We start from the raw sequence: 26,889 nt of genomic DNA, 5'->3' as shown, positions 1-26,889 counted from the left end.
CCACGTCACCCTGGATGTGATGCCAAAGATTACATTCTTTTATCTCTCTCTCTCCTTATGTTTTACTTGGTTGATGATTTAAAGGTTCAACCCACCTACACGTCATTATAATCTACAATATTACGGAAATGTGGAACAAGTTTTTTGCTGTCTGTGGTTTTTCAATGTTAGTTTGCTGATTTTAGGTATTTGGGTCACGTGATGCAACAGGGGTCAGCCGGCCTCCTGGAGTGAAAATAAAAACACTTGTGTTTACCTTTCGGGCTGAGGTCCATGCCTTCCACATAGAAAGGCCCATTCCTCAGAGCTATTTCCTGCAGTATGATGCCAAAACTGTACACATCACCCTTCTGAGTCCCCTGAGGAGGATGGTGGTCGTATATGAGCAGCTCGGGAGCTGTCCACAGCTTCTCTGAAAAACAAGGGAGGAGGGGGGGGATGAAAGCAACCACGAAATGTGTGAAATCTAATAGTCGCTGGGGATTTTGTGACGATTCGTATGGAGGATTTTTTGTGCCAAAATTAAATAAATAAATACATCATTAATTAATTAAAATGGGAATGAAATATATCATAAATTAATTAAATGTGTCATTAATTAATTAAAATTAGAATTAAATATGTCATTAATGAATTAAAATACAATTCATTTTAAGTAAAGAAAATACATGAATTTACATTTCATGATTCACACGCAGCAACACGAAATCATTAATTAAATGTGTCATTAATTAATTAAATGCAGTTTTACATTTCATGATTCACACAACACAAAATCATTAATTAAATGTGTCATTAATTAATTAAATGCTGAAATAATAAATATATTTTTTTACTTAAAATGAATTGTATTTTAATTAATTAATGACATATTTAATTCTAATTTTAATTAATTAATGACACATTTAATTAATTAATGATATATTTAATTCCCATTTTAATTAATTAATGATGTATTTATTTATTTAATTTTGGCACAAAAAATCCTCCATAGATTCGGGGGTGCAACTGAGCAATCTCCAACAGCACCAAATGGACTTACTTGCGTACAGCGCGTGCGAGTCATCATTTTCGCAGGATGAGCGGAAGCTGGCCAAGCCATAATCTGTGATTTTCAAAACAAATCGACTGTCCACCACGCAATTAGATGACTTCAGATTTCCATGGCAGCCAAAGTAGCTGTTGTGGAGGTAGTTCATTCCCTGGTGCAAAGAAGCGTTGAGTAAAGCATTAAGTCTGTCTTGTCCTATTATCTTTTTCCTTGACTGCAACCCATGCATGCAAACACGCAAATCCAGACATGCAGAGATGGTATCTTTTACCAGTGTGTGTGTGTGCAGCACAGTCTAAGGAGAGGCTGTGGATGGAGGACAGCCCTGTGATGGAGGAATTTCATTGAAATTACCATTAATTCCTTGTGGGAAAGGATGGTAGCAACTGACTGCAGTTGCTTTCAATATTTTTTGAAAATTGTTAGTCAGACAATCCTCAAAGCCTCACTAGCGCCTCTTCACTGCTTTTAGCCAAATCCTGCTGTCATGTTCCTCAATACAAAATGACCCAAGAAACAGCTCCCCTGACGGCAAGGCCTCTTTGTTAGGACAAACTAAAATGAATCAATTGTGTCCACGGTTCGATTTAATCAGACTTAAGAGAAGTTTATGATGATGATGATGATTCTTCTCCTACTTTACATTGTCCCTTTCAGTGGTTCTCAACCTTTTTGGGGTCCTGGACCGACTGCAAATTTTGATCAACTTTTAGGACCCCCCCTTTTGGTCCTCAAAGTTCAAGTTAGCGCCACCCAACCCCAGATTTTAGGGGTGGGGGTGGAATTTGACACAAACAGCAGAAACTGCCTTTTCCAGAACAAAAAAAACCATAAATCACTCCTTGGTAGAAAAATGTAACAAAACAGGATATATATGCAGCGTCCTTTCAACATGACGAAACAGAATAGATGGATTAACTTTCAAATAACTACCTGGTACGAAGCTTGAAGAGAAGTTGCTACACATGTATGATTTTGCGTTTGCCCTGAACTCGGACAATTTTGAGTGAAAAACTGAGCAGACTTGCTCACTGATGACTGATGCCTGGTGCTAAGATGCTGCTGCATGTGTGCTGGTTTCATGGCTTGGTTTGACCTCTCCACATAAAAAAGACACAGGCTGCTGAGGGTCCGAATCAATTGCTGTAAATCCCAACATGATATATTCTTCTTTATTACGTTTCTTTTTGCCATCTGTTTTCTTTTTATTTTTCCGGTGGCTCAGAGTCTGCTACGTTTTTTTAAATCATCATGCTGTACTTCTTTTTCTTTGTGTTATTGTGCTTATTAGGGCCCGAGCACTGACAGTGCGAAGGCCCTATTGTATCTGTAGGAGTTTTTTTGTTTTTATCCTCGTTTTTCTTCCGACGAAATGAGGGCCTTTTTGCCCCCCTAAACGTGCCCCAAAAGTCACCAAATTTTGCATGCAAGCCAGGCCTGGTGATAAATTTTATATTTAATGGTTTGCATTAATGGGCGTGGCCTAACGGCTCAACAGCGCCCCCTAGAATACTTTGTGCCTCAAGCCCCACAATACGGTTTGATGCACGAAAATTGGTACACACCTGTATCATGTCGCAACTTAAAGAAAAGTCTCTTGGCGCCATGGCCGAAACCGAACAGGAAGTCGGCCATTTTGAATTAATCGTGTAATTTTGGCGAAATTTATGCCATTCCTTCGGCAGTTAATGCGACCCGAACCGTAACGTGCACCCAGGTGTGTTATACATCAAATGTGTATCTCGATCCTGCGACAACGTGCATTACTTTTCTCAGTCAAAAGTGTTACCGTGGCGACGATAGACGCCAAAAAAGCGCGTCCCCCCTTCATCTGATTGGTCCATATTTGATAGTCCCTACTTTCTGCCATAACTATTGAATGTTTTGACATAAAGACTCGTGGGTGGTGTCATCGGACTCGGTTTTGAGTCCTTGACCATAATTGCTGCAAATTAGCTCCGCCCCTTCATCTGATTTTTCGATATCTGATAGTTCCTACTTTCTGCCATAACTTTTGAATGGTTTGATATAGAGAGTCGTGGGTGGTTTCATCCGCTAAATGTCCAGGCCTGAAGAATCTACATGCAAGTCATACAAGCTTCCACTGCAGCCTGAACATGCACAAGGGTCCGAGGGCCCGTTCATCGCTGCTTGCAGCTTTAATTCTTCTTTGTTTTTGTTTTTTGAACATTATTGCAATTTCGAGCGCTAACTTGAACTTTGCAAGTTAATGAGCGTTCCCCCAACAGCCTCCTGCAAATATTTCACAATAAAAGCATTTTAAAGAAATGAAGTGTGTATGCCAAATGGGGGGCTCATACTTTGAAAAGGATGCAGATTGTGTTACGATTCTAGTAACAGTGTCCTGCAGTAACTTCAACAATGAATCGGGTGCAAGATTTCTTATTAAAATACAATGAATTACACTTGTAAAGAGTAAAAGAAGGTCATGTTACCCTCTGTAGTTTAGGTAGATAAAGGTCTCGTCACATTTGAGTGAAATAATAATCTATTTCTATAAATGTGATCTTTTTTATAAAAATATATATTTTATTATCACGGACCCACGGACCCCTTGCAATTACACCACCAGGGGTCCGCGCACCCCGGGTTGAGAATCACTGGTCTAAATGCTGTATGAACTGTAGTTTCATGCACCACGCTGTGCCAAAAATACATATTTTTTTAATGTGTGTTGTTCTGCTTTACTCTGAATAAGTGTTCATGTGAAACCATGGCAACGCAGGCATTTTAGGTTATTTTTGTGTGCTGTAAGGCACAAGAAGCCTGTTATTCAGTGCTGCAACATAACCTTTTTTTCAGCATTTAAGTGAAAGCAAATGACTCAATGCCCTGCCTTTGACTGGTGTTTCCTGTTTACCATGCCTTCAGCTTGACAGTCACGTACCTTCACGATGTCATTGATCAGCGAGTAGCGGAACATCCAGTCCAGGTTAATACTCTCATTCTCCAAAATGTCCTGGAAGAGGAAGAACGAATCAACAACTGTGACAAATGGGGGAAGATAAATACTTTTTTCTTCCACAGCATCTTCACAAGAACGTCTAGTGAGGAAGAAAAATGCTCAAGTTTATTTTGGGATGAAAAGAAGCACCTTCTGGGCTCATAGAGCTTCATACATGGACATGTGTAGCCCTGCAGGATGTCAAAGGCCCTGCAGCTGACCCCGGAGCTATTTTTACGCTACGCAGTCTCTGGTAGCTTGAGTGACAAAGTCCAACGTTATCAGTGTTTTGTTTTCTTCCCCCAGAAAGTTTAGCAATGCCATGAAAAGTGGCCGAGAACACGTTTGTTTAACATGTCAATCTTATCAGGAAGAAAGTGCATTCAAAGAAAGACTAACATTTATTAATGCCTTCTGGATGGAGCGAGAAATAGCTTCACAGACCAGGAAAAAAGAAGTCCAGTTTTCTTTGATTAAAGGCTAAGAGGATGACCATGACCTGGATAAATAAGAAACGACTCCAGCATACTCTCTAATAGGGCTGGGGATCGATTCAAATATCAAGAATCGATTCGATTCCAATTCTTAAGATTCAGAATCGATTATCACGATTCGATTCGATCCGATATTGATTTGGGTTAGTGTTAATAAAACTGTTTTTTCAGCTGTTGCATGAATTATATGACTTTCTAGTAATGCAACATATTAATACTAGTATTATATTGAGATTCGACAGCAAGTATTGGTAGATAATGATGCTGTAAGGACCAATCAGCTCCCAGAATGCTGATAGAACTGCTTTCAGAAACATCGTGTGGGTCAGAATTACCAAACAGATCCAGGGAGGAAACAGAGGACGAAAGAAATCGCTTTTATTTTTTCCCCATTTATGAGAATTTGGTTTTTAACATTTATTTAAATGTAACCCCAAGAGAGTATATAAAGCAAAGAAATATAGACAATTTATGCAATTATAACTGAAAACTTTAATGTTTTCATACCTTTAAACATATTTAAAGGCAAAAACATGGCACCAGTTATTCTCGTGTCCAACAAAATATTCCTTTTTTGGGCATAAACAAAAAAGTACCAAAAATTGTAATGTAATGATGGAAAAAAAACGATTTATTATTATTTTCTTTTTTTTTTAAATCGATCTTTAGACATATGAATCGATTTTTAGGAATTAATATGAGAATCGATTTAAAATCGGAGAATCGATCTTTTCAACACAGGCCTACTCTCTAACATACCTCACTGACTTCACTATTCTTCTCAATGTATGAATCCCGCAGGTTTTAAGCATGAGTGTTTGTGTAATTTCCTTTTTGGATCATGAGTGACTTTGAGACTGGTGCTGTGAAAAAAAGTCTTCTGTATAAAACTGGTGCTGAAGTCATCTTTAGGGTGAAAGTCTCACACGTCAGAATAAACAGCCGTCTAGAGTCAATATCATCACGCACAGTGTAATAGAAAGTGTAATCCAGCGTACCTGCAGGCTGCCTCTGGGGCAGTACTCTGTGACGATACAGATGTTGGGAGGGTCGATGCAGGCCCCGATGAACCTGGTCAGATGGTTAAACTGAACGTCCCTCATCTGAAAATAACCACACAAACACACTGCAACTGCGAGTGTAACTCTTTCCAAACATCACATTCCCAATCCCCCGTGGAAACAGAGGACGAACGGGGGTGGGGGTGGGGGGAGTGAGAGACTGACGGTTGGTTTATGTACAAAGTTTTTGAGAATAACGCTGCCAGCAGTTCATCAAAATAGTCTATTTGCAGTTGACTAGCTGGCACTGTGTTTTTCTCTAAGTGTTGAGAGGCATTCCTGCTCAGGGAAACCAGATGAAACATGTGCATGTGCATGAACTGCCCTTGGAGGCTATGAATGAGCCAGTGTGCTGCAGGATGATGAAAAAAGAAAAAAAGAAAAAAAACGTGGAGGTGTTGAGAGGATGTACGAGCTGGAATAACAGAGTGGAGCGAGAGCGGTATAATCACTGGTTTTACAATACAAAAACACAAACTAGTACTGAAAAACATACGGTCAAGGCCGAACTATTACGAGGGAACATTTTCTTTTTTTTGCATACACAGGCTGCATGAACATGCTCCTCAGCTTTTTACTGAAACTCATATGAGTGCTGACAGAGAGAGAGAGCAACATGCCTCTGCAGACAATGTGAAACTTAAAAGCCGGCGAGTTTGAGCATCGTACTTTTTTCTTTTGGAGTACAGTGAGTGACAGGGGTTCCAGTCGCTCCCATTTCACAGCTCGCGAGGTGTTAGCCTACCCTTTGGCCTATTTAATTTCCCTGGCTGCACTTTAGTTGGAGGGGAGGAGAGCCGAGGGGGGAGAGGAGGAGCACTGGAAGACAAGTGGTTAAGTTTCCACTGGCAGGCCCCGTCTCTCTTCCCCCATCTGGTTGGCTTTTTCATGGACTGAGGTTTGACAGTCGATCAGCCTCCCCGGGGCATCTGAAAAGCTTCCAGCTCCGACAGCAGCTGCCCTCCCCTGTGTGCCGGCCGACTCACTGAGAGGCCACCGACTGCTGTCCTCCAGAGTCGCTGCAGCTCTCGCAGAATGACAGAACATTCAGCGCTGAGACAGTTTACTGAAGCAAAGACTAAGGCCACGTTTCCACATAGCCGGGTATTTACAAAAACGGATATTTCCCCCTCTACGTTTTGAAAAATTCCATCGTTTACACGAGATCGTTTTCAAAATCTCTTCGTTTACACGAACCCGCATAAATATGCTGTTGAGGTGTGCTATGAGCATCCAAACCTGCAGGGGGCAGTGTAACGAGAAGCGTAAAGTCATGCTAGCCAATCAGAATCCTGGAAAAAACCGTCAACAAATGACACGTGTGAAGCCTGAATAATATGGTTCCGTGTTAAATCGACGGCGTAGCCTACGTACGGTGTGCGTCGCCGCGTACCCTACGCCGTAGGCTCTGCGTTGGTGTAACGCGGAACCATAAATCAGCCTGGACTGCCAGTTACTTCCAAGTCTTTCGTTTGGAGTGACAGAGAAGTGGAGTTATTTTAAGTGTGACTTTAGAATATAAAACAGGTAAAATACAAGAAAATATTGACGGTGGCCAAACAAATTGTAAACACAAGTCGCACACATGATGCTGGTGACGTTTCTGTTGCATAATGTGACGTTCTGAAGCCTAAATCTCCGTTTTCCTCTGTTTAGACGCAAACGTGAAAACTGAGTTTTTGAAAATCTCCACTTTGGCCGGAGTTTTCAGAAATTATCGTTTTTGGAGACTTTGAGCTCCGTTTTCGTGTAAACGAACGGCCAAAACGCATGAAAACGTGTCCGTTTTTGCTCCGTGTAAACGGGGCCTAAGTAAGGTGAGCATTCTCCGCTAACATCCACCGCCCTCACTGAGATGTTAAAGTGAGGGTTCTCTCTGTGCCATGCCGGAGTTTCCATCACCAAACCATCCTCCCTGGGAAGCGTTAATAACGTTTTATAACAATATGCGCAAATAACAAGAGAGTAGTAAAATGATACAGTACAAAGGGAAAATAAATAAAATGAGAACAATGAATTAGAAGCTGTAATCATATAATCCAGGACAGATGTCCAGATTATTCAATAATGGTGCAGATTATGAATGACGGTTCAGCTGCAGCACTGAATAACAATATTTTAGTAGCTCAGAACTCCTGCTTGCAGTGATGTCTCATTAGGGATCAAAAGTGTTTGCACTTTATTCAATGTGCAATTAGAAACCCATGCGGGTAATCTAAAATAAGCAGATTATTCTTTTACTCTGTGGAAGTTATACACAGTACTGGAGTTGAGGGGGGATGAGGGGGGATGAGGGGGGATGGCATCCCCCCTGGAATAAAAACGGTCCAAATCATCCCCCCTGTAAAACTGCCATTATCACCAGAAAAATAACTTATTTGACAAGTTTCAAGTAAATTTTCACTTGAAATAAGTAGGAAAATCTGCCAGTGGGACAAGATTTATCTTCTCATTACAAGCAAATAATTCTTGTTCCACTGGCAGATTTTCTACTTATTTCAAGTGAAAATCTACTTGAAACAGGTGAAAATTGTTGATTTTTCCAATGATGAGTCTTGTTTTAACTCTAATGAGATTTTTTTACTAAAATGAGACATTTTAACTAGAAATAAGACAAATATTCTTGTTAAGATTTTGAGTTTTTGCAGTGATCCATTTTACTTACTTATTAAGTTCAGAAAAGTGTTTTTTATTGTTGTGTTTTGATGTATTTGATGTAAGCCCAGTGGATATTTAAAGCTTACAGAAGGCTGCATTTAACTGCTGCTATGTCATTCCTGCAGTATTTCTGCAGGTGTTTTGGTCAGTGCTATTATTTGTAATATATTATATTATTTGTAATCAGCACAAATTATCTGTCCCCATATGATAAAATCCACCATCCCTCCTGATTTATTTTTACAACTCAAGTACTGGTTATACATGAGACACATGGATCATTTCTGGGGGGGGCTCAGTTTTAAATATCTTTGATTGGATTTCCTTCATTAGCAATTGTGTCCTACAATTCCCACCTGTGAACACAACTTGAAGCTTTCGGGAAATACTCACATGCTTGAGCTCCATTAAGACCTGTCTTGTCAGCTCTATCCTCTTCTTGTTGACGTGTTTGATGGCCACCAGGTTCCCCTGTGTGCAACATGAGAGCAGCGGTGAGGCCGACGGGAGGCACAGCATTAAATGGCAAGAATTTTTTTCATTGTTTTTTTTTTATTTTATTGTACATTTTATTAACAGATGACTGTATTGTTGTAATAATTGAAAAAAATGGCAATAAATATAGTGTTTAAAAAAAAATGGCAAGAATATTACACTTACAATAGTTAACATAAAGAGCTAAAACGAGAACAGGAGGAAAGTGAGTAAAACAGGCAACATTCAGGCTCAGCCTAAAGGTGCATTTGGAGCCTATTTTAGTCTAGTTTTAGTTTTGCTGCAGAGGAAAAAGAGTATCGGATGTAAACAGAGGATCCAGGGAGAACTCCTCAGAGCCAATGATGTGACTGGCTGGAGAAAAATACAGTTGGGGATAATTATGAGATAAGGCTGGCTGTCAAAGTGTGAGTTTGAGTTCCTGTGGGAGTTTCCACTTTTATTAAACGGGAGCTAAACAGTCAGGAGACGATGATGGCCGTGTTTTTGACAGCTCAAGGCTTAGTTTCCAGTATCTGCAGCTTGTTCAGGCTGTGATATCACCGTGTTTGTGCTTGAATTGAATCACCTCTGACCAGTGATACTTTTCAGAATAATCTCTGAAAGGTTTAAGCCGTGCCATCACCTTAACAGTTACATAAACACCTGCATCATTTGGCTAAAAACAAAGACAGCCATCGTCTTTGCGTCACCACCTTTCCCCACACCCCTTCCATCTTCCACCAGACAAATTAACAGCAACAATTTGATGGTCATCTCCAGACTGCGTGGATGTTGGAACCAGAGAAAAAGAAAAGAAAATGAAAATTGACGCATTCTGCAGCTCACATTAAAACCAACTACCTAAATTCGCCCACACTCTCTTTCTCTCGACTCTCCAGCTCCCCGGCTTTCTCTGTGAGTGTGCACATGTGTGGGTGGGAAAAGGAGTGTGCAGGAGTTGAAAATGTCAGAACTCACTAAGCCTTACCTTAAAATAGCCAGTTTTTGCAAATAGCTGATATTTTCCATGGGCAGTTATCAAGGAGCCGTAGCTGGAGCCTCTCTGAGAAGGTGGAAAAGAAAGAATTGTCAGTTGGAGTGTGGCTATTAGAGCAAAGAGGATTAAATCTTGTCCATTTAATAATGTGCTTCCACTTAGTTGCAACCTGGGTCTCGAAAAAAGATGCAGCCACTAAGACATGACTGTACTCTGTGAGGCAAAAGAAAACACACAGTTCCCTTCTTATACTTGAGAAAATATGATATTTCGTTTCTGCTGAAAGACCTTGGAGTTAATGTCTGCAGTGCACACGGAGTGAATAAATTCATGTGGGCGAGCTGCATACAGACAGCCAGACACAGTCACCTACACATTTGTATAGAAGTATTGGTAACACATGGCACACTGGAAAATACACGGGGCTTGGAAAAATCACTGTTTTCCACTCACACCCGCGTACGCACACACATCTGCACGCACTATCGCAGGACCTGGGCGACGAATCAGTAATGAAAAAGGCGTGTGCATGTGCTTTTCATGAACGCTTGCACGTGTGGGATGAAATGAGAGCCAAAGGAGATGCATTAGCTCCCAGACGACAGAACCTGATCCTTGAAGATCTTGATGAGGTTTTATATGCTGCATGGAGGGGGAGCGGGGCCAGACGAGAGCTTATTTTAACAATCACTTAATACGCGTCTGCCACTGCAAACCCAGCTACCTTGAACAAACCACTGGGAAAGCTTTCAGGAATGTGTAAACTCGCACAAGATCTGGAGCCCTTCGGGGCTGCATCTTTGCCTTTCATTAGAAAAGAAAAAGGAAAAGACAAAATGCTTCTCCATCAGAACAAACCAGAGTTATTATCGTTCACGAAAACGAACGAAATAACGAAAACTAAAATTGAAAAAACAATTTCGTTAACTGAACTAAATAAAAAACGAAAATTAAAAGACAAAAACGATAACTAACTGAAACTACATTGCGTGTTTAGAAAACTAACTAAAACTAACTGAAATTATAGATATAATTTCCTCCGTTTTCGTCCCTGTCAATATAAGCCTCTTGGTATGATCAATTTATTCCGCTCTGGCCGTTTATCTCCAACTGACAGCTACGGCACCTGAACGCCTCACGGTCCGTGACGTCAAAAAACTAAAACTAAAACTAAAACTAATAAAAACTAAACTAAAACTAAGCATTTTTGAAAATATAAAAACTAATAAAAACTAGCAAACCCACCCTAAAAACGAATTAAAACTAACTGAATTGAAGGAGAAAAAGTCAAATCGAAAAAAAACTAAACTAAAATGAAAAATTCAAAACTATTATAACCCTGGAACAAACTTTGTTTGTCATTGTGGTGATGATTCCTCTGTGAACGATAGCTGTGGACCCAGTGTCAAGGGCTTTTATTGGAGGGTATGTACGCAGCTCATAATTACAGTGGGGGGGGCATAGGGCTGGGCGATATGGACCAAAAGTCATTTTCTAGCTGAATGGCGATACTCGATATATATCGATATTTTTTCTGTGCCATAATTGGGGTTTCCCCCAAAGCATTATAGCATAGCATCTCTGTTAGCTTCATTTTTTTCTGAGGCAAACCCTTAAAAAAACAGTCAGTTTTAATACAAAGCCTCGTGCCAAATGTCACACAGGTTCCTTTATTAACAGAGGTCTGCACAATATCAAAATGTATAAAACAAATGAAATAAAAATAAACTGCCTGCATATATAGAATAAAAATGCTTCTTGAATAAAATAAAACAAATATCCCTTTCCTGCATAACAATTAAATTAAAATACACTGTGCAATTAATACAATGTAGACAGTAACAGGCAGACTTTTCCACTGAGGTTGACAGTTGTGCAAATAACAAAACATTTGTGCAAATGTCAAATAAAACATTAAAGTCAATTTGTCACAAAATAAGCTATATCAAAATCATTAAAAAAAAGATTTTTTAATAATCGATATAAACGATATTGTCTCGTACCATATCGCGTTTGAAAATATATCGATATATATTAAAATCTCGATATATCGCCCAGCCCTAGGGGGTCATGTCCCACTCATTTTGTATGATTGTTTTCTACAGAAAAACCAATCGGGGATAACAACAGACTTGTTGGAGACCCCCTACCTGTGAGAGGGTCAGCCGACTGCCGGCTCGTTTGTGGTATTTATTAGGGCTTTCGAACTGAAGGTCCTCCCACCGAATCCTCCACAGCATCCCGGCCAGCTCCTTCTCCAGCTTCAGCTTCCTGTGAAAAGGAGAGACCAGGTGGTGAAATCAGCAAGGATGTAGCAGCACAAAGAACAGACGGATCATCTCATACAAAGTCGTTTTGGTTGGAGTTCCTTCAGCAGATTCTTTAACTATGAGGTGACCACGAAAATGAGAAATCCTCCACAGGCAAGGTGGTCTGCTCGGTTGTGGTTTCACTTCAAAGCAACTTCAATTTAATCTCACCAGTCAGAGTAAAGGAAGAATACGTTTGCTCCATTCACTCCGTTCTGTTTGATCTGGTGCTGTTTCATGAAATTGTCATCTCAGTTTTGATTATAGAATACTTCACATCAAGCACATCCACAGCACTTTAATTGACTGACCTTCATGTTGTTGAATATACACTCTTTTTAATGAAACTTGGTCAAGTTGAAAACTGCTTTTCTCTATATTCACCTGGACCAGGGGTCGGCAACCCAAAATGTTGAAAGAGTCATATTGGACCAAAAACACAAAAAAGAAATATGTCTAGAGCCGCAAAAAATGAAAAGTCTTGTATGTATAAGCCTTAGAATAAAGGCAAATGGCGAAAGGCGAAATATCAAGAAAAAAGTCGAAATTTTGAGAAAAAAGTCGAAATGTCGAGATTAATGTTGAAATTCAAATCACGAGAAAAAAGTTGAGAAAAAAGTCGAAATGTCGAGAAAAAAGTCAAAATTTCGAGAAAAAGTCGAAATGTTGAGATTAAAAAGGAAAGGAAAAAGGAAGAAAAAAGAAAAAAGAGAAAAAGGAAAAAAGAAAAAAAAGAGAAAAAAAGGAAAGGAAATAAGAAAAAAAATAAGAAAAAAAAGAAGAAAAAAAGGAAAAAAAGAAGAAAAAAAGGAAAAAAAAAAGGTCAAACATTTTTGAAAAAGCTCCAGGGAGCCACTAGGGCGGCGCTAAAGAGCCGCATACGGCTCTGGAGCCGCGGGTTGCCGACCCCTGACCTGGACAAATTACTCTTTCATTTAATAAAATACTTAAATATGGTAAAATGTGAGCAAAATGGGGCAAAGCTGATGCTGAACGGTCAATAAACGGATTCATTCATGACGGTATTAAAGCTGTGCTTGAAGATGTTGAGTCAAAAGGAAGCAACAACACGGACTCGGGTGATTTGCATGCCTTTTACTTTGGTTTCCCAGAACAAGAACTGCAAAAAATGATGGCATCTTCAAAGCAAAGAATAAACTAGCCAGACATGCCTGTGTGATGAGAACTACAGTATGAGTGTTTCAGCAGATATTAGTTACAGATGTAAGAACCAAATTCAGGGTGAAAAGTGCTACACATTTCTTTTCAGCACAACACTTTCTGTCTGAGAAATGTTCCCAATCATTAGCTTACCCTGGGCTCTTGAAAGCAGACGTTTAGCACAAATTAGGGAACATAGGCGCCATTATTTCAGTATGGATGAAATTATTCTCTTTTGGGGAGGTTGGAGGAGATGCAGTTCATTTGATTTGGTAATTTTGCTTGAATCAAATCAAATCGAGAGAAGCTGATTTGGGCCTCTAGTCCGCCCTTTCCCCTCCACATTCAGCCCTTCTGTTCAGTGTGTTTACTTGCAGTCAAAGGTTTATTTTCTATATAATAACACAAGCCCTAATGGCCCACCTTGCAAGCCTCATTGGCTGTAACTGGCCACAGCCAACGAGGAAGGACGACACAAGTGGAGGCATAAACTGTGCAGGGAGGTAATGGGGGGGTGTGACGGCATTCGTATTGCCAGTCGTCACTACGTGAGGGTCAGACCAGGGGCGTCAATTGGGTATGAAGGTACGGCAGCCGCCAAACCTTGGCTTCAAGGGAAAATGTAAATGTTTGTTTTTTAAATACATTTATGGAATTACTCTGTGTCTATTTCTATTGATTATACTATTACTTAAAGGTATTGTGACATCATTTTTAACATGCTTTTAACACTATTAAAAGTCTTGGGCAACATCCCTCAAATGTGTCTAAAAGAGTGTAACAAGAAAAACTTCACTCTAGTAATCTTTTCCTGGCTTTTTATTACAGTGTTTTTTTGCGCCGTGAAAAATGCTTCCTTTCCCCCCTTTCCTGTCAATCATTGCTCCGCTCCTCCTCCAAACCTCCTCCTCCTCCAGCCATACGCTCACAGCGGCGTCGGAGAGCGACAGGCGAAGCATGCACGGAAAAGCAGGAGGGCGAACCACAGCAAACAATCATAAAAATAAAGGCATGCAAGCAGCACTGTCCCCTTATCTTAAGTCCAGTCAGTGGCCGCGGGTCTTCTTAGCAGTTTTCCTCCGGTGATTAGAACAAAAGAGGCGTGTTAAGCCTCATTTATGGTTCCGCGTTAAATCGACGCAGAGCATACGCCGTAGGGTTCAGCGTACGTTGCGCGTCGCCGCGTAACCCTACGCCGTAGGCTCTGCGTCGGTGTAACGCGGAACCATAAATCAGCCTTTATGGTGCGCTGGAGAGGAGAGGAGGCAGGGAGCTGGGTGGAGGGGGCGGTGATTTAGCGGATCGTTACGTAACGATCCGCCACCAAACCACATGCGCCGTTTTTGCATAGTTATGCGGAAAATCCCAGAAAGCACACAATACACTGAATGTTAAAAGTTCGTTGTTTTTTGGGTGTAATTGATGTCAAGACACCCAACAAAACACAAAAAATCAAGAAAAATGTGTTTTTCATGTCACAATCCCTTTAATACATATAGAATAACTACAAATGCAAATCAAAACAACATGATCGATTTCACTAGTTATTATACACTGCAAAAACTCAAAATCTTAAGAATATTTGTCTTATTTCTAGTTAAAATGTCTAATTTTTAGTAAAAAAAAATCTCATTACATTTAAGACAAGACTCAAAAACAACCATTTTCACCTGTTTCAAGTAAATTTTCACTTAAAATAAGTGGAAAAATCTGCCAGTGGAACAAGATGTTTTTGCTTGTAATGAGAAGATAAATCTTGTCCCACTGGCAGATTTTTCTACTTATTTCAAGTGAAAATTTACTTGAAACAGGTGAAAATGGTCAAATAACCATTTATAAGTTATTTTTCTGGTGATGACTCTTGTTTTAAGTGTAATGAGATTTTTTGACTAAAAATTAGACATTTTAACTAGAAATAAGACAAATATTCCTGGTAAGATTTTGAGTCTTTGCAGTGAGTGAGACTGCATTTGAAAAAGTTCGAAAATGTTCTTGACCACATAGATAAGCTCCATAGCAGACTTGTGTGATGAGTATTTGCTGGACGTGTTGATTGATACTCTAGTTAAGTTCTGTGTCTCGTAACCTTGCCATACCTTAGCTTCCACTGAATTGACGCCACTGGGTCAGACGCGGTTTAAGAAGAAAAATGTAAGACACAATGCAGCTGAAAGCAACGTAGGTGAGAATGATTTGTAAACATTTAAAGTTTTTCTAGTACCATGCCACTTTTTTCCCCCACATAATGGAGAAAAGCTTTTTTTTTTAATATATCATTTGTTTACAAATGTCTGCAAAGCCAAAGCAGAGTAATACATCTCCTAATTTTGCTGTCAGCGATTGTTTTGACACGTTTTGAGTGTTATTTACGAGCATCAGTCTGACTGGCAGGCTCCGCGGAGAAGAGGAGACATTCCAGCAAATGAACACATCTGGGCCAAATGTCTCAGGAGCTGTTGTTTCTCAACATTAAATGATTTACAACAAGAATGTGTTCAAAAATAAAACTCCACCGCTGTGGATGGTTCTAAATTTAATTGTATTTGCTTGTTTTTCTTCCTCTTCTTCATCTGGGTAAGGGGGTGGAGGATTCAGTTTTGGTTTCAGACACTTAGAAATGAAAAATGAGCAGAGCACCAAGCATTCCAGGGAAATCTGAAAGGTGTAAAACACTTCCAGATGGCTGCAGGAAATTATTGCAGTGTTTGCATATCACCATGTTTTAGCCATTCCCTGCACCAGGTTGTTGCAACCCCCGCCCCCCCAAAAAAAGTTTTTTTTTCTTTTTCTTCCCGATAACATAAAGGATAATCTGGTGCTTTCTAACATTTTTAGGGCATTAAAGCACGAGTGCCTTCTAACTCCATCCAGCATTAAAAAAGAAAAAAGTTCCTTTTCTATTTAAAGAGGCTCTTTGGAGACCTCTGGCAGCTGTGGAGGGGGGCAAAGCGCGGGGCTCCACACTGGGCCTATTGTTTCACGAGTCCCATTTGTGAATACCTCTGCTGGACCAACCCCTCCATTAAAACAACAGAGCCACCGCGGCTCCGCTCCACATCCCCTCACACTCCTGCTGCCCAGCAGTCTCCAAAATCAACTGAGAGCAGCCAGCCGCCCGGCGGCTCAGATCGAAGCTCCTCCACACACAATTGAACAGTCTTAGATGTAAAATAATACTGTTTAAAAAAAAACCACTAATGAATAGTTATTTCTAGGCCTGTGTTGAAAAAATCGATTTTCTGATTCTAAATCGATTCTCATATTAATTCCTAAAAATCGATATGTATGTCTAAAGATCGATTTTTTATTTTTTTTTTATTAATTTTTTTTTTTTTTTTTTTTAATTTATTTTTTTTTTCCATCATTACATTTTTGCCTGGTGAACTTATATCCCAGTAGTCCCAGTAGTTTTGAAAACTCCTGAACTAAATTAACTTTTCTTTAGAGAAAATGCTGGACATTTCAGCTTAAATTTCTAAATGTTATATTAGTTCAATGAAGTTCATATTATCTATGTTTACTATAGCTTGTTTGGTTTCTCTGTTATCGGACACGGTTTGTCATGAAATACCTGAAAAATGCCAGGATCTTCATGGCAAACGGTGTGTCTGGTGACAGAATAAATTAGACAAGCTAAAATCATTTGTTTACTGCTTGAGCTGTTGCAATTTCTTTGTTTTTTTGCACTTTAAATGGATATTGAAATGCCTATTTGAGTTATTTATTTCTTAGTTATTTCAATAGTTATTTTACAGTCATATAAACCAGGCAACACTAACCCAAATCAATATCGAATCAAATCGGATCGGATCGAATCAAATGGTGATAATCGATTCTGAATCTTAAAAATCGGAATCGAATCGATTCTTGACATTTGAATCGATACCCAGCTCTAGTTATTTCATCAAGTCAAAAGTGTAAAATGTAAACACAACTGGTCCTAATTTCATAGAAAAATTAGTTAAAGAAGCAACACATAGGTGCAGATGATCAGGTCGCTTTTTATTTCATTTTTTATTTGGTGACATTTTACATTTTCAATAACTGCGTGTCAGAAAGGTAATGTAATACCAAATCTACCCAGCCAGACATCCCATCCTTTTCTTATTTACATCTCATCAGTGATATCATAATACAGGCCAACTTTACGACATAAAGCTCAACTTAAATCCCCAAAACTTGATGGAATTCAATAAATCTAATAAAATAGTGTTTATCTTAATGAATCTGAAAGAGTAGCATGAACACAGCAGTAAATAGTTGATACTAAGTAATTACAATAATTTTCTTTTTTTATCAAAAATATAAGAATTAAACATGAATATCTAAAGTAAATTGCACAGTGATGTTGGGGAACCCAGGTGTCCTCTGATCTGTGTAACGACTGGCTGCGATGAAGCATTTAATGGCGTTTTGGTCAAGTTGTGAATATAAGGGCCCCTCAGCAGTCGCTGCTGTCTACCTCTCTGTCCATCAGCTAAGTCTTGCAGGTGTCTGAAAAAACAGGAAGTGATTTGTTAGCTTTTAGTGTTAAAAAGACTGAAACAGAAAAGCTCAAATTCATTTTGAAGGTTTTTGCTTGAACATTGATGGACTTGGGAAGCATAAAGTTACATAAAGTAGTTGAAATTGGCTCTCTGTATATTATTATTATCATTATTAAACTGCAAGTCAGATCAAAATATCACAGTTCTTTAATTGAATTCCCCACAACAGAAGTAGATACCTGTTGCCATGAAGTCCATTAATGTCAGCCTCAGATCCAAAACAGAAACTTACCTACTAGAAAGCAGAAAACTAACTACCGGGTTGGGTAACCGTGTAGCGCTTGCTGAACTCTGATCTGAAAAAAATGAAGAAATGAAAAAAAATAAGGGAGAAAGAAAAGTCTCATTTATCGAGGATTAAATGTACCCTCTTCCTCCAATAATCTGATACAGTAGGTATTTGATTTGTTGGAAATAATAAAGTCAGATTCAGTGTTAGTGGAATTACCTCGGGCGGATAGCTGCTCCTCCATCTTTCTTCCACCACTCCTCCGATCAAAATCCATTCTGATTGGCTGGTGATTAACACTCGTTTGTGTTAATGGTCAGTATTAGAAAAGATTACCGGTGTGATGTGTTATCTGTGCAGTGATGTGTTAATCACCTCCTCTTAAAGATCAATGAATTAACAGGTTAATGATGTTAACTGCCTATGCAAAGACACACTTAAAGACAAAACCCCCAGAAAAACACTGCTTTCCTTTCATTAACTGCAGATATGACCCGTGACATTCACTGGGGTTTTAAACTCAGTACAGTTTAATTACTTGGGCATGCAAGATTTGCTGCTTGTGTAATTAAACAAGTCTTAATTCAACAGCGTAAACATGTAGAGGGTGCCACTCGGGGACACTGAAACAATTTAATTTTGCTTTGCTTTAACAGTTAAACCGTTAGGAAGGCAGCAGGCAACTATTTTATCTTAAAAATACATGTACAACAAATAGCTTGGCGGTATTAATTACAAATAAATACTTTCCCTGAACAGATAATCACAAAATAATGTGTATAATGTGTGGTTAAATATGAACTACAGTTAATTAAAATACACAACACACACACACACACGTTCTGTATTGATGTATTGATGCATCAGCCTGATGTTGTTCATGTTATTCAGTTCCTGTCATGTCTGTGAAATAAAATCGGCTTTAATGAGCAGCTCAAGGTTTTGGGATTTAAGGTTACACTTCTTACATGATCTCATTTTTGTCTGCTGTGGAAAAAGTCGATGTCAGCCATGAAAGTAAGTGGAAAGATCTGCCTTTTCTTCCTTTTTTTTTTTTTTTTTTTTAATTCTGTTTCTAATATTAACTTGTTTCAAGTCAGCGGGCAAGAAGTCATGAATGCAAATTCCTTTTGACTCCATCTCCTTGAGATTTCACTCCAGTCGAGTCGATTTCATTTATTTCTATAGCTAATATGGTCAAATTGAGATTTCAGGCTGTTTCAGTGTCCTCCACCAACTGTTGCCTGACTTCTTTCCTTCCAGTTTTCCCAGAAAATATATATAAAAAAAAGGTTTGTTTCTAAGTGTGAGGAAGAAACCGTGTATTTACTTCTCTTGATAGGCTGTAATAAGACAAAACACTTAATGACAGCACTCAAACAGAGTACGTAATGTTTTGAAAGGTTCACTAACATCAACTAGAAAACACGTTTCTTTGACGTAAAGGGTGTGCGACTTATTCCAATTAGTGGCATTTAGCTTCCCTGCAGGGCAGAGAAAACAAACTCACTGAACATAATAACGATCATTAAGAGAGAGTGGCGCTGACTGTTGCTTGGGTCCAATGCACGAGCTCGCTCTGCAGCTCAAACACACTTCCCAACTGCTTTAATGCTGTCACCTGCTGAGCCGTTGCTGTAGCAACAACTTTATAAATACCGCACCAGCATATACGTAGCAGCACAATCCATAAATCCTGTTTCAAACAGATGTCTGTGTCTTCTGCCCTTTCTACCCCACCGCTTCACTCTCTTCTCTCATTTTTTACCTCATGAAATAAAATCCAAAAAGGCAATTCGTCTGTTTGAGCTAAAAGTGGCACCGACAGGAAGCATCGGCTTCAGCGCGATCAGGCTCACCTGTAAATGAGGAAACTGGAGATTCCAAAAATGATAAGCGCCAAGCCGGATCCCACGGCCACGATCCCCAGAACTGGCAGGTGACCTGAACGCAGGAGAAGACAAAAGGACATTTATATCCTTATATGTTCAACAGATGTCCACGTTTGCATCTTTAAAAATAAAGAGAAAAAAAAAATGGTGTGTTATGACAATCCCAGCTGTGACTTGCTGGTGCTCAGCTGCACCACTGTGGTAATCTCAGAACAATCCTATGCAATTACACAGCTCTGATATCCCTGATGTATATTTAAAACCGTAATTGAGTCAGATTATACCACCTGCAGTAAATGAGTGGATAAGATCGTAGTCATAATTAGAGAAACATCATTTAAAGTGTTCCACTTCTCTATTATGGTTAAACGGTTTATTTAAGATCAAAGTGTGTAAAGCTACTGTAGATGCTATTAGTGCAGAATTTGGCTGAAGATGACTGAACTATTAGAAGGCATTTCTACAGAAAGCTGCAACAGAGTTGTAAATGGAGACAACCGTCTCCGTCATGCAGATAAAGAACGTTCTTTTAACTCTGGACAAAGTAAGTAACACCCGTTTTTATCTGGGTTTCATCCACAGGAAGAAAGGACACTATTAGCATTTATTCTGCATCAAATGACTTTCCAGTTGTCCGGGGTATCTGTGGGGTCCAATTAGGGCTGGGCGATATATCGAGATTTTAATATATATCGATATATTTTCAAATGCGATATGGTATGAGACAATATCGTTTATATCGATTAAAAAAAAATATATATATATGATTTTGATATAGCTTATTTTGTGACAAATTGACTTGAATGTTTTATTTGAGATTTGCACAAATGTTTTGTTATTTGCACAACTGTCAACCTCAGTGGAAAAGTCTGCCTGTCACTGTCTACATTGTATTAATTGCACAGTGTATTTTAATCTTATTGTTATGCAGGAAAGGGATATTTGTTTTATTTTATTCAAGAAGCATTTTTATTCTATATATGCAGGCAGTTTATTTTTATTTCATTTGTTTTATACATTTTGATATTGTGCAGACCTCTGTTAATAAAGGAACGTGTGTGACATTTGGCACGAGGCTTTGTATTAAAACTGACTGTTTTTTTAAGGGTTTGCCTCAGAAAAAAATGAAGCTAACAGAGATGCTATGCTATAATGCTTTGGGGGAAACCCCAATTATGGCACAGAAAAAATATCGATATATATTGAGTATCGCCATTTAGCTAGAAAATATCGAGATATGACTTTTGGTCCATATCGCCCAGCCCTAGGTCCAATCTTGATCAACAGTGATGGAGTCGTTATTTCAAGCAAAACCGTCGGTTTTTCAGGGCATGTTTTTCCAGTCAGCGATGCTGACGGTGGTCTAGGGGGACATCAGCCGTAGCAATTCCAATTTAGCTCTGCAGGTATGCAAAGCTTGGTCTCCTAGGTGACTTCGTCAGCATCAAAGTGAAGATGTAAAGGGGATTCTTCTTTAAATACGTGGCGGCTATAAAGCTTGTCAATGCTGAATTGATATTGGACGTTGGTTTAAACTGAGACAAAGCATTTGAGTCTAAACTTATAGAAATACTATACCGAGCTGAATTAATAACATCCTCACATTGGATAAGCAGAAGTTTGCATTCTTATCTTGTTTTATTAACACAAACAAAGTTGTCTCCAATGACGTAAACATAGGTTGTAATTTTTACTTTGCAGATGCATAGCGCCTCTGTTGCATGTGGAGGTGTTATCATTTTGCCCAGATGTCGGCTGAGCTAGAAGACACAACCTCTGCTGCCGCTCATTCTTCACATTGATTTAGGGTTTCAGTTCCCCTGAGTGTTACATTTGAAAGAGACGTAGAAGCTTGTACAAGTGTGCAGGAATGTTCTCCTGGTGCTGAAGCAGACTTGAAGAAACCTCTGACTGAGGGCCCTCTGTTGTTTAATCAGTGTTGGGAGAAAGGTGTTGTCAGCTCCAAGTCCTCCAAAGTTAAAGATCCTAAACTTCCTCAAAAAGCAGTATACCGTATTTTCCGCACTATAAGGCGCACCTAAAAGCCTTTAATTTTCTCAAAAACCGGCAGTGCGCCTTATATATGATCATTACAGTAATTTCTGTTACTGTAGTCAGGGGGATTGTGAGTAATGTAGTTGGTGTCGCCAAAGTAATGGCGCTAAAAACGTCAGGAATCATCACAGACGTTCAAGACAACAGCAGCGACGCTGACTCGCATAATGGCGACGTTGACGAGACGGAGCAAAGCTGGTTTTTATTTTGTTAATAAAGTTTGACATATGGTACTTTTCTTCTTGTTTTTTATCATTTGCTGTAGGATTTTGTAGCATTTCCTGTAGCACAGCTCCATCAGGTAGATACATAACTCAACCCCAGCCACTATAGTACGATATTTTACCAGATATTTAGTGCGCCTTATAATGCGGTGCGCCTTATGGAAAAAGTTTTAAAAACCGTCATTCATTGAAGGTGCGACTTATAGTGCGGAAAATACGGTACTCTTTTTTTTAAACCTTCAGTTTTTCTCGTGCAACCCCCAGGTGTCTGTGGTCTTCCATCTCTTCTTCCAGTATGGTGGTATCGTTTGGCTTGACTTCAAGATGAGGCGATTGTTCTCAATCCATCCCACAAAGTGGTCCACTGGTTCCCTGGACTCGGCTTCCTGACACTCCTGAGTATTTCTGGAGATAACAAGATCTCCGGCTTGTACCAGAAATCTGAGGTTTACAGCGTGAAGAGAAACCGTGATACCACAGCCCGCTGCAGTGTTCTTGGTGTGCCAGCGTCAGGTAAACAGCAATTCAAACAATCCCAGAGGCGTTCGCCTGTGTTTTTTAGACGTTCTCGCATTCCCAGCTGCATCAAGTTGAGGACCTAAAGAACATGATCCTCGCAGTGTTGACTGCTTGGTCCAGATGCCAGTGGTTAACGGCATCTTTAACTCCATAACAGTAACCAAACCACAACGGGACCTGAAAGCTGCCTGTTTGCATATTTAGGTGGGTCAATAACAATTGCTCCATGTCAGCGTGGGATGTCGGCGCAACTGGTCCACAGTGATTGAGGGCAGATGGACGAAGCATTTTAGGAATGAATCTCTAAAAATCACTGACACACAATTCGCGACTGTGTTTTTTGTTTATGAATGTCTTTGTTTTCGTTACCAGCCTCGACTGATGACACTCTTGTAAGCTGGCGTTGGATATGAAGCAACCCACATCCTAATAACCCGACAGCTATAACCACGGGTGTAAAAGAATAGGAAAATGAGCAAATCTCTAGCATTTCGTGCTTAAACTTGAGAAACGTGTGAAACTGGGGACATGTCAGACTTGACTGTGCTACAGATGGGACCTTTATGCAGCATCCAACTCAAGAACGTTCTCTAATTTTCAGGATCTACACCGTCTAATCACATTCTGTTTGTTTGGTAAGTCTTCTTTTTCTCTGATGTGTTTTTCTTTATTTTAAAGAGGCACTACGTAACTTTTCCACCTTAATTTTTTTTTCAGCTCTCTGCGGTGCAATTAACCCCAATCTTCAGATAAAACTAGTTTGTTGGGGAAAAAATATTAACTCTTATTTGTAGCTGCAGAGGAAAAAAATAATCTCACGAGGAAAACAAAAATATTGCTCACGCCTCGGAGCCTCTTCACCATAATATAGCAGTCAAAAAAAAAGAAAAGAGAAGTAAGAGGGATACTAAACATGTACTGTATGTTGTACTATTATACAAATTTATTGAAACACATGGCGAGTCAAACATTTACCAAAGCAGCTGCCAAACACTCCTAAACAAGGTAGCCGAAGACGACGGTTGTGCAGAACTGCGGCAGTAAATCCTTCTAAAGAGTGCAGCTCCGACGAGGAGCTCCATTCTTTAGGGATTTCATATGGATCCAGACCGTTAATAATCATTATTTTCTCCATATACCGCTCCCTGGCTTCCTTGTTTAAGGTATCCCGGTAAATTCCAGTTCCTTTCCAGCAGTTTAACATCTTTTTTTTTGCGTTCTGTCTGTTCACTTGGTGAAACAGAAAAGCGTCCCGTCCTCTCTCAAAACAAATGCACGCGACGGGACAGGACAGGAGTTTTCCGGCAGTACACGCTGGTGCTCATGGGAAACGTAGTGTTCTTTCTGGTAAAGCACTACCGCTTTTGTCCAAAAGATGCCGCCAAACTCAGAAAAGCTGAAAGTTACATTGTGCTGCTTTAAAGATTTTCATTTGTTCTCTAAAGCCCCTGTCTACCGGCTTCTCCTCCCTTGTAATTATACAATGTGAGCGCTCGTATTTCCTTTCAATGATCTTTTTCAGTTAAGATAGATTTTGTGAAATTGTTGGGTGTTAAAATGTTTCTTCAACGTTACTGTCATTCAGTGTCCTTCGTCCTGAAAGTGACAAAGTGGAAAAGGCAACATCCCAACTGTGAATTTCCCTTGTAATTTGCGGTTGCTTTCAGATTTGAGTTGTGATTCAGATTTATTGCTCCTTCACTCATTATCCTGCATTCTTACCACAACACATTTATAATTGCTGTGGTTTGTCTGTCGTCCATCTGAAATGTATCCTCCGTTCATGCAATAAGCATCCAACATTTCAGTGGGGAAAAATTAACTATATTTGGGGAGATGGGCGGGTAATGTAAACAATTCATAACTGCAATATAATAGCAATCTAACAAACAATTCCAATCTTACAAAGCCAAGAGGAAGAAAAAAAAAAGTTATTTAATTGTATATTAGAGTTGTGCAAAAACGTCCTTGTGTTAGTGCTTCCTGTTCATTCAATGCGACCATTAGTAAACTTTAAATTGTGCTGCTTGTTTCAGGATGAGGCAGGTATTTTCATCTGCAGGAAGATTTCAATCAAAGTGGAAGGAGTAAGTGTTTTATGGGATTTGGTTCCTGCATACCGTCATTGCAGGAAGGGTCGTCCGTGGAAAAGACACAAGGGGGGTTGTCCGGTGGCGGGCCACCGCTGGGCCAGTGGATCTTCTCTGTCTGGGACCAAAAGATCTCTTTGATGGTGCCGTTGTAGTAAGCAACAATCTGGAACAGCAGAAAAAAGGACTTATACAATATGAAAACACAAATATATGCAGTCATGGAAAAAATGTAGGTATCAATTATGCTTTCCCATTAAAGGAGCTTGAGGCTGTTTTTTTTATTTGCAAAATGTAATGCAAGTCGGTCCCGATTTTCCCGCGCTGGGCTGCGGATGTGACGTCACATGACGCTGCATGCACGTTCTCCCCGTTGTCCTGTGCCGGCTTCACTGTTGGCTGCAGTACCCCCAACGGCCGTCGTGGCGATAGAGAGTCTCAATTCTTAAAAGCAGCCACAAGCTCCTTTAAGGTCTGCGATGTTAAAGAAGTCAATTCAATTCAATTCAATTTTATTTATATAGCGTCTAATACAGGGGTGTCAAACTAATTTTGCTTGGCGGGCCGGATTTGACCAATTTTTTTTTTACTATTGTTATCTAATCCAATATCAGTTTATTAATTTTAAAGGAAATATGCACTTTGTTTACACTCTAATTATGTAAAATATATTTCTTCAGGGTGAGTATGGAGTCCGGGGCCCTCTACTAAGGGCTGTCCGGTCTCTGTATGATCGAAGCAGGAGTCTGGTTCGCATTGCCGGCAGTAAGTCAGACTTGTTCCCGGTGCATGTTGGACTCCGGCAGGGCTGCCCTTTGTCACCGGTCCTGTTCATAATTTTTATGGACAGGATTTCTAGGCGCAGCCAGGGGCCGGAGGGGATCCGGTTTGGGAACCTCAGGATTTCATCTCTGCTTTTTGCAGATGATGTTGTCCTGTTGGCTTCATCAGACCGGGACCTCCAGCATGTGCTGGGGCGGTTTGCGGCCGAGTGCGACGCGGCAGGGATGAGAATCAGCACCTCCAAGACCGAGGCCATGGTTCTCGACCGGAAAAGGGTGGCATGCCTTCTCCGGGTGGGTGGAGAAGTCCTGCCTCAGGTGGAGGAGTTCAAGTATCTCGGGATCTTGTTCACGAGTGAGGGAACAATGGAGCGTGAGATTGACAGGCGGATCGGTGCAGCGTCCGCAGTAATGCGGTCGATGTACTGGACCGTCGTGGTGAAGAGGGAGCTGAGTCGAAAGGCGAAGCTCTCGATTTACCGGTCAATCTACGCCCCTACCCTCACCTATGGTCATGAACTTTGGGTAGTGACCGAAAGGACAAGATCGCGGATACAAGCGGCCGAGATGAGTTTCCTCCGCAGGGTGGCTGGACGCTCCCTTAGAGATAGGGTGAGGAGTTCGGTCACCCGGGAGGAGCTCGGAGTCGAGCCGCTACTCCTCCACATTGAGAGGAGTCAGCTGAGGTGGCTTGGGCATCTGTACCGGATGCCTCCTGGACGCCTCCCTAGGGAGGTGTTCCAGGCATGTCCCACCGGGAGGAGACCCCGGGGAAGACCCAGGACACGCTGGAGAGACTATGTCTCTCGGCTGGCCTGGGAACGCCTCGGACTCCCCCCGGAAGAGCTGGAGGAGGTGTCTGGGGTGAGGGAAGTCTGGGCATCCCTGCTGAGGCTGCTGCCCCCGCGACCCGGTAACGGATAAAGCGGGAGAAGATGATGATGATGATGCATGCATATTTCTTCAGGGTCTTTTCTTGAAATTTCTCGTTTTTTTTCAAATTATGTAAGATACTTTTAATATCATTTTTAACTGTTTTACTTTGTCACTATCCTCATATTCAAAAATTAAATTTTCCGAATAAATATCTTCTATCATCTTTTTTAGAAGTGATATTTTTCCTGCGAAAATATATAATAGTAGTCCGTTAATAAAAATAAACGACCGTCTACAAAGAAATAAAATCGGCAAATGCATTCTAGAAAACTAAAATTCAGATTCAGATTCAGATTCAGAGAAACTTTATTCATTCCCCGAGGGGCAATTCAGGACAACTAAGCAGCAATACAAGTACAGTAAATCCGCTCAGCAACAAAAAAATGTCAAACTGCTCTCTTTGTGGAATAACGATGGATTTGTAGAATAAATATATTATCGG

At 40.1% G+C, this 26,889-nt stretch overlaps 1 protein-coding gene across 1 annotated transcript in view; it reads right to left on the bottom strand.

Moving 5' to 3' along the window:
* The window catches only part of npr2 (natriuretic peptide receptor 2), a 90,137-nt gene that overhangs the window by 28,278 nt on the left and 34,970 nt on the right, over positions 1 to 26,889 (bottom strand). Inside the window, exons 6-14 of the mRNA XM_061734487.1 lie at positions 24,760 to 24,895; positions 19,809 to 19,893; positions 11,854 to 11,974; positions 9,695 to 9,769; positions 8,623 to 8,700; positions 5,509 to 5,613; positions 3,960 to 4,031; positions 1,043 to 1,202; positions 257 to 412 (exon numbers count right to left, since the gene is read on the bottom strand). Of these exons, the coding sequence (XP_061590471.1) occupies positions 257 to 412; positions 1,043 to 1,202; positions 3,960 to 4,031; positions 5,509 to 5,613; positions 8,623 to 8,700; positions 9,695 to 9,769; positions 11,854 to 11,974; positions 19,809 to 19,893; positions 24,760 to 24,895 (988 nt within the window). The remainder of the gene's footprint in view (positions 1 to 256; positions 413 to 1,042; positions 1,203 to 3,959; positions 4,032 to 5,508; positions 5,614 to 8,622; positions 8,701 to 9,694; positions 9,770 to 11,853; positions 11,975 to 19,808; positions 19,894 to 24,759; positions 24,896 to 26,889) is intronic.

This window comes from Cololabis saira, chromosome 11 (assembly GCF_033807715.1).
Source record: "Cololabis saira isolate AMF1-May2022 chromosome 11, fColSai1.1, whole genome shotgun sequence".
In the NCBI taxonomy this organism is placed as follows: Eukaryota; Metazoa; Chordata; class Actinopteri; order Beloniformes; family Belonidae; genus Cololabis; species Cololabis saira.
Note: the sequence above shows the minus strand (reverse complement) of the source record. Positions and strands in the feature narration are given on the sequence as shown.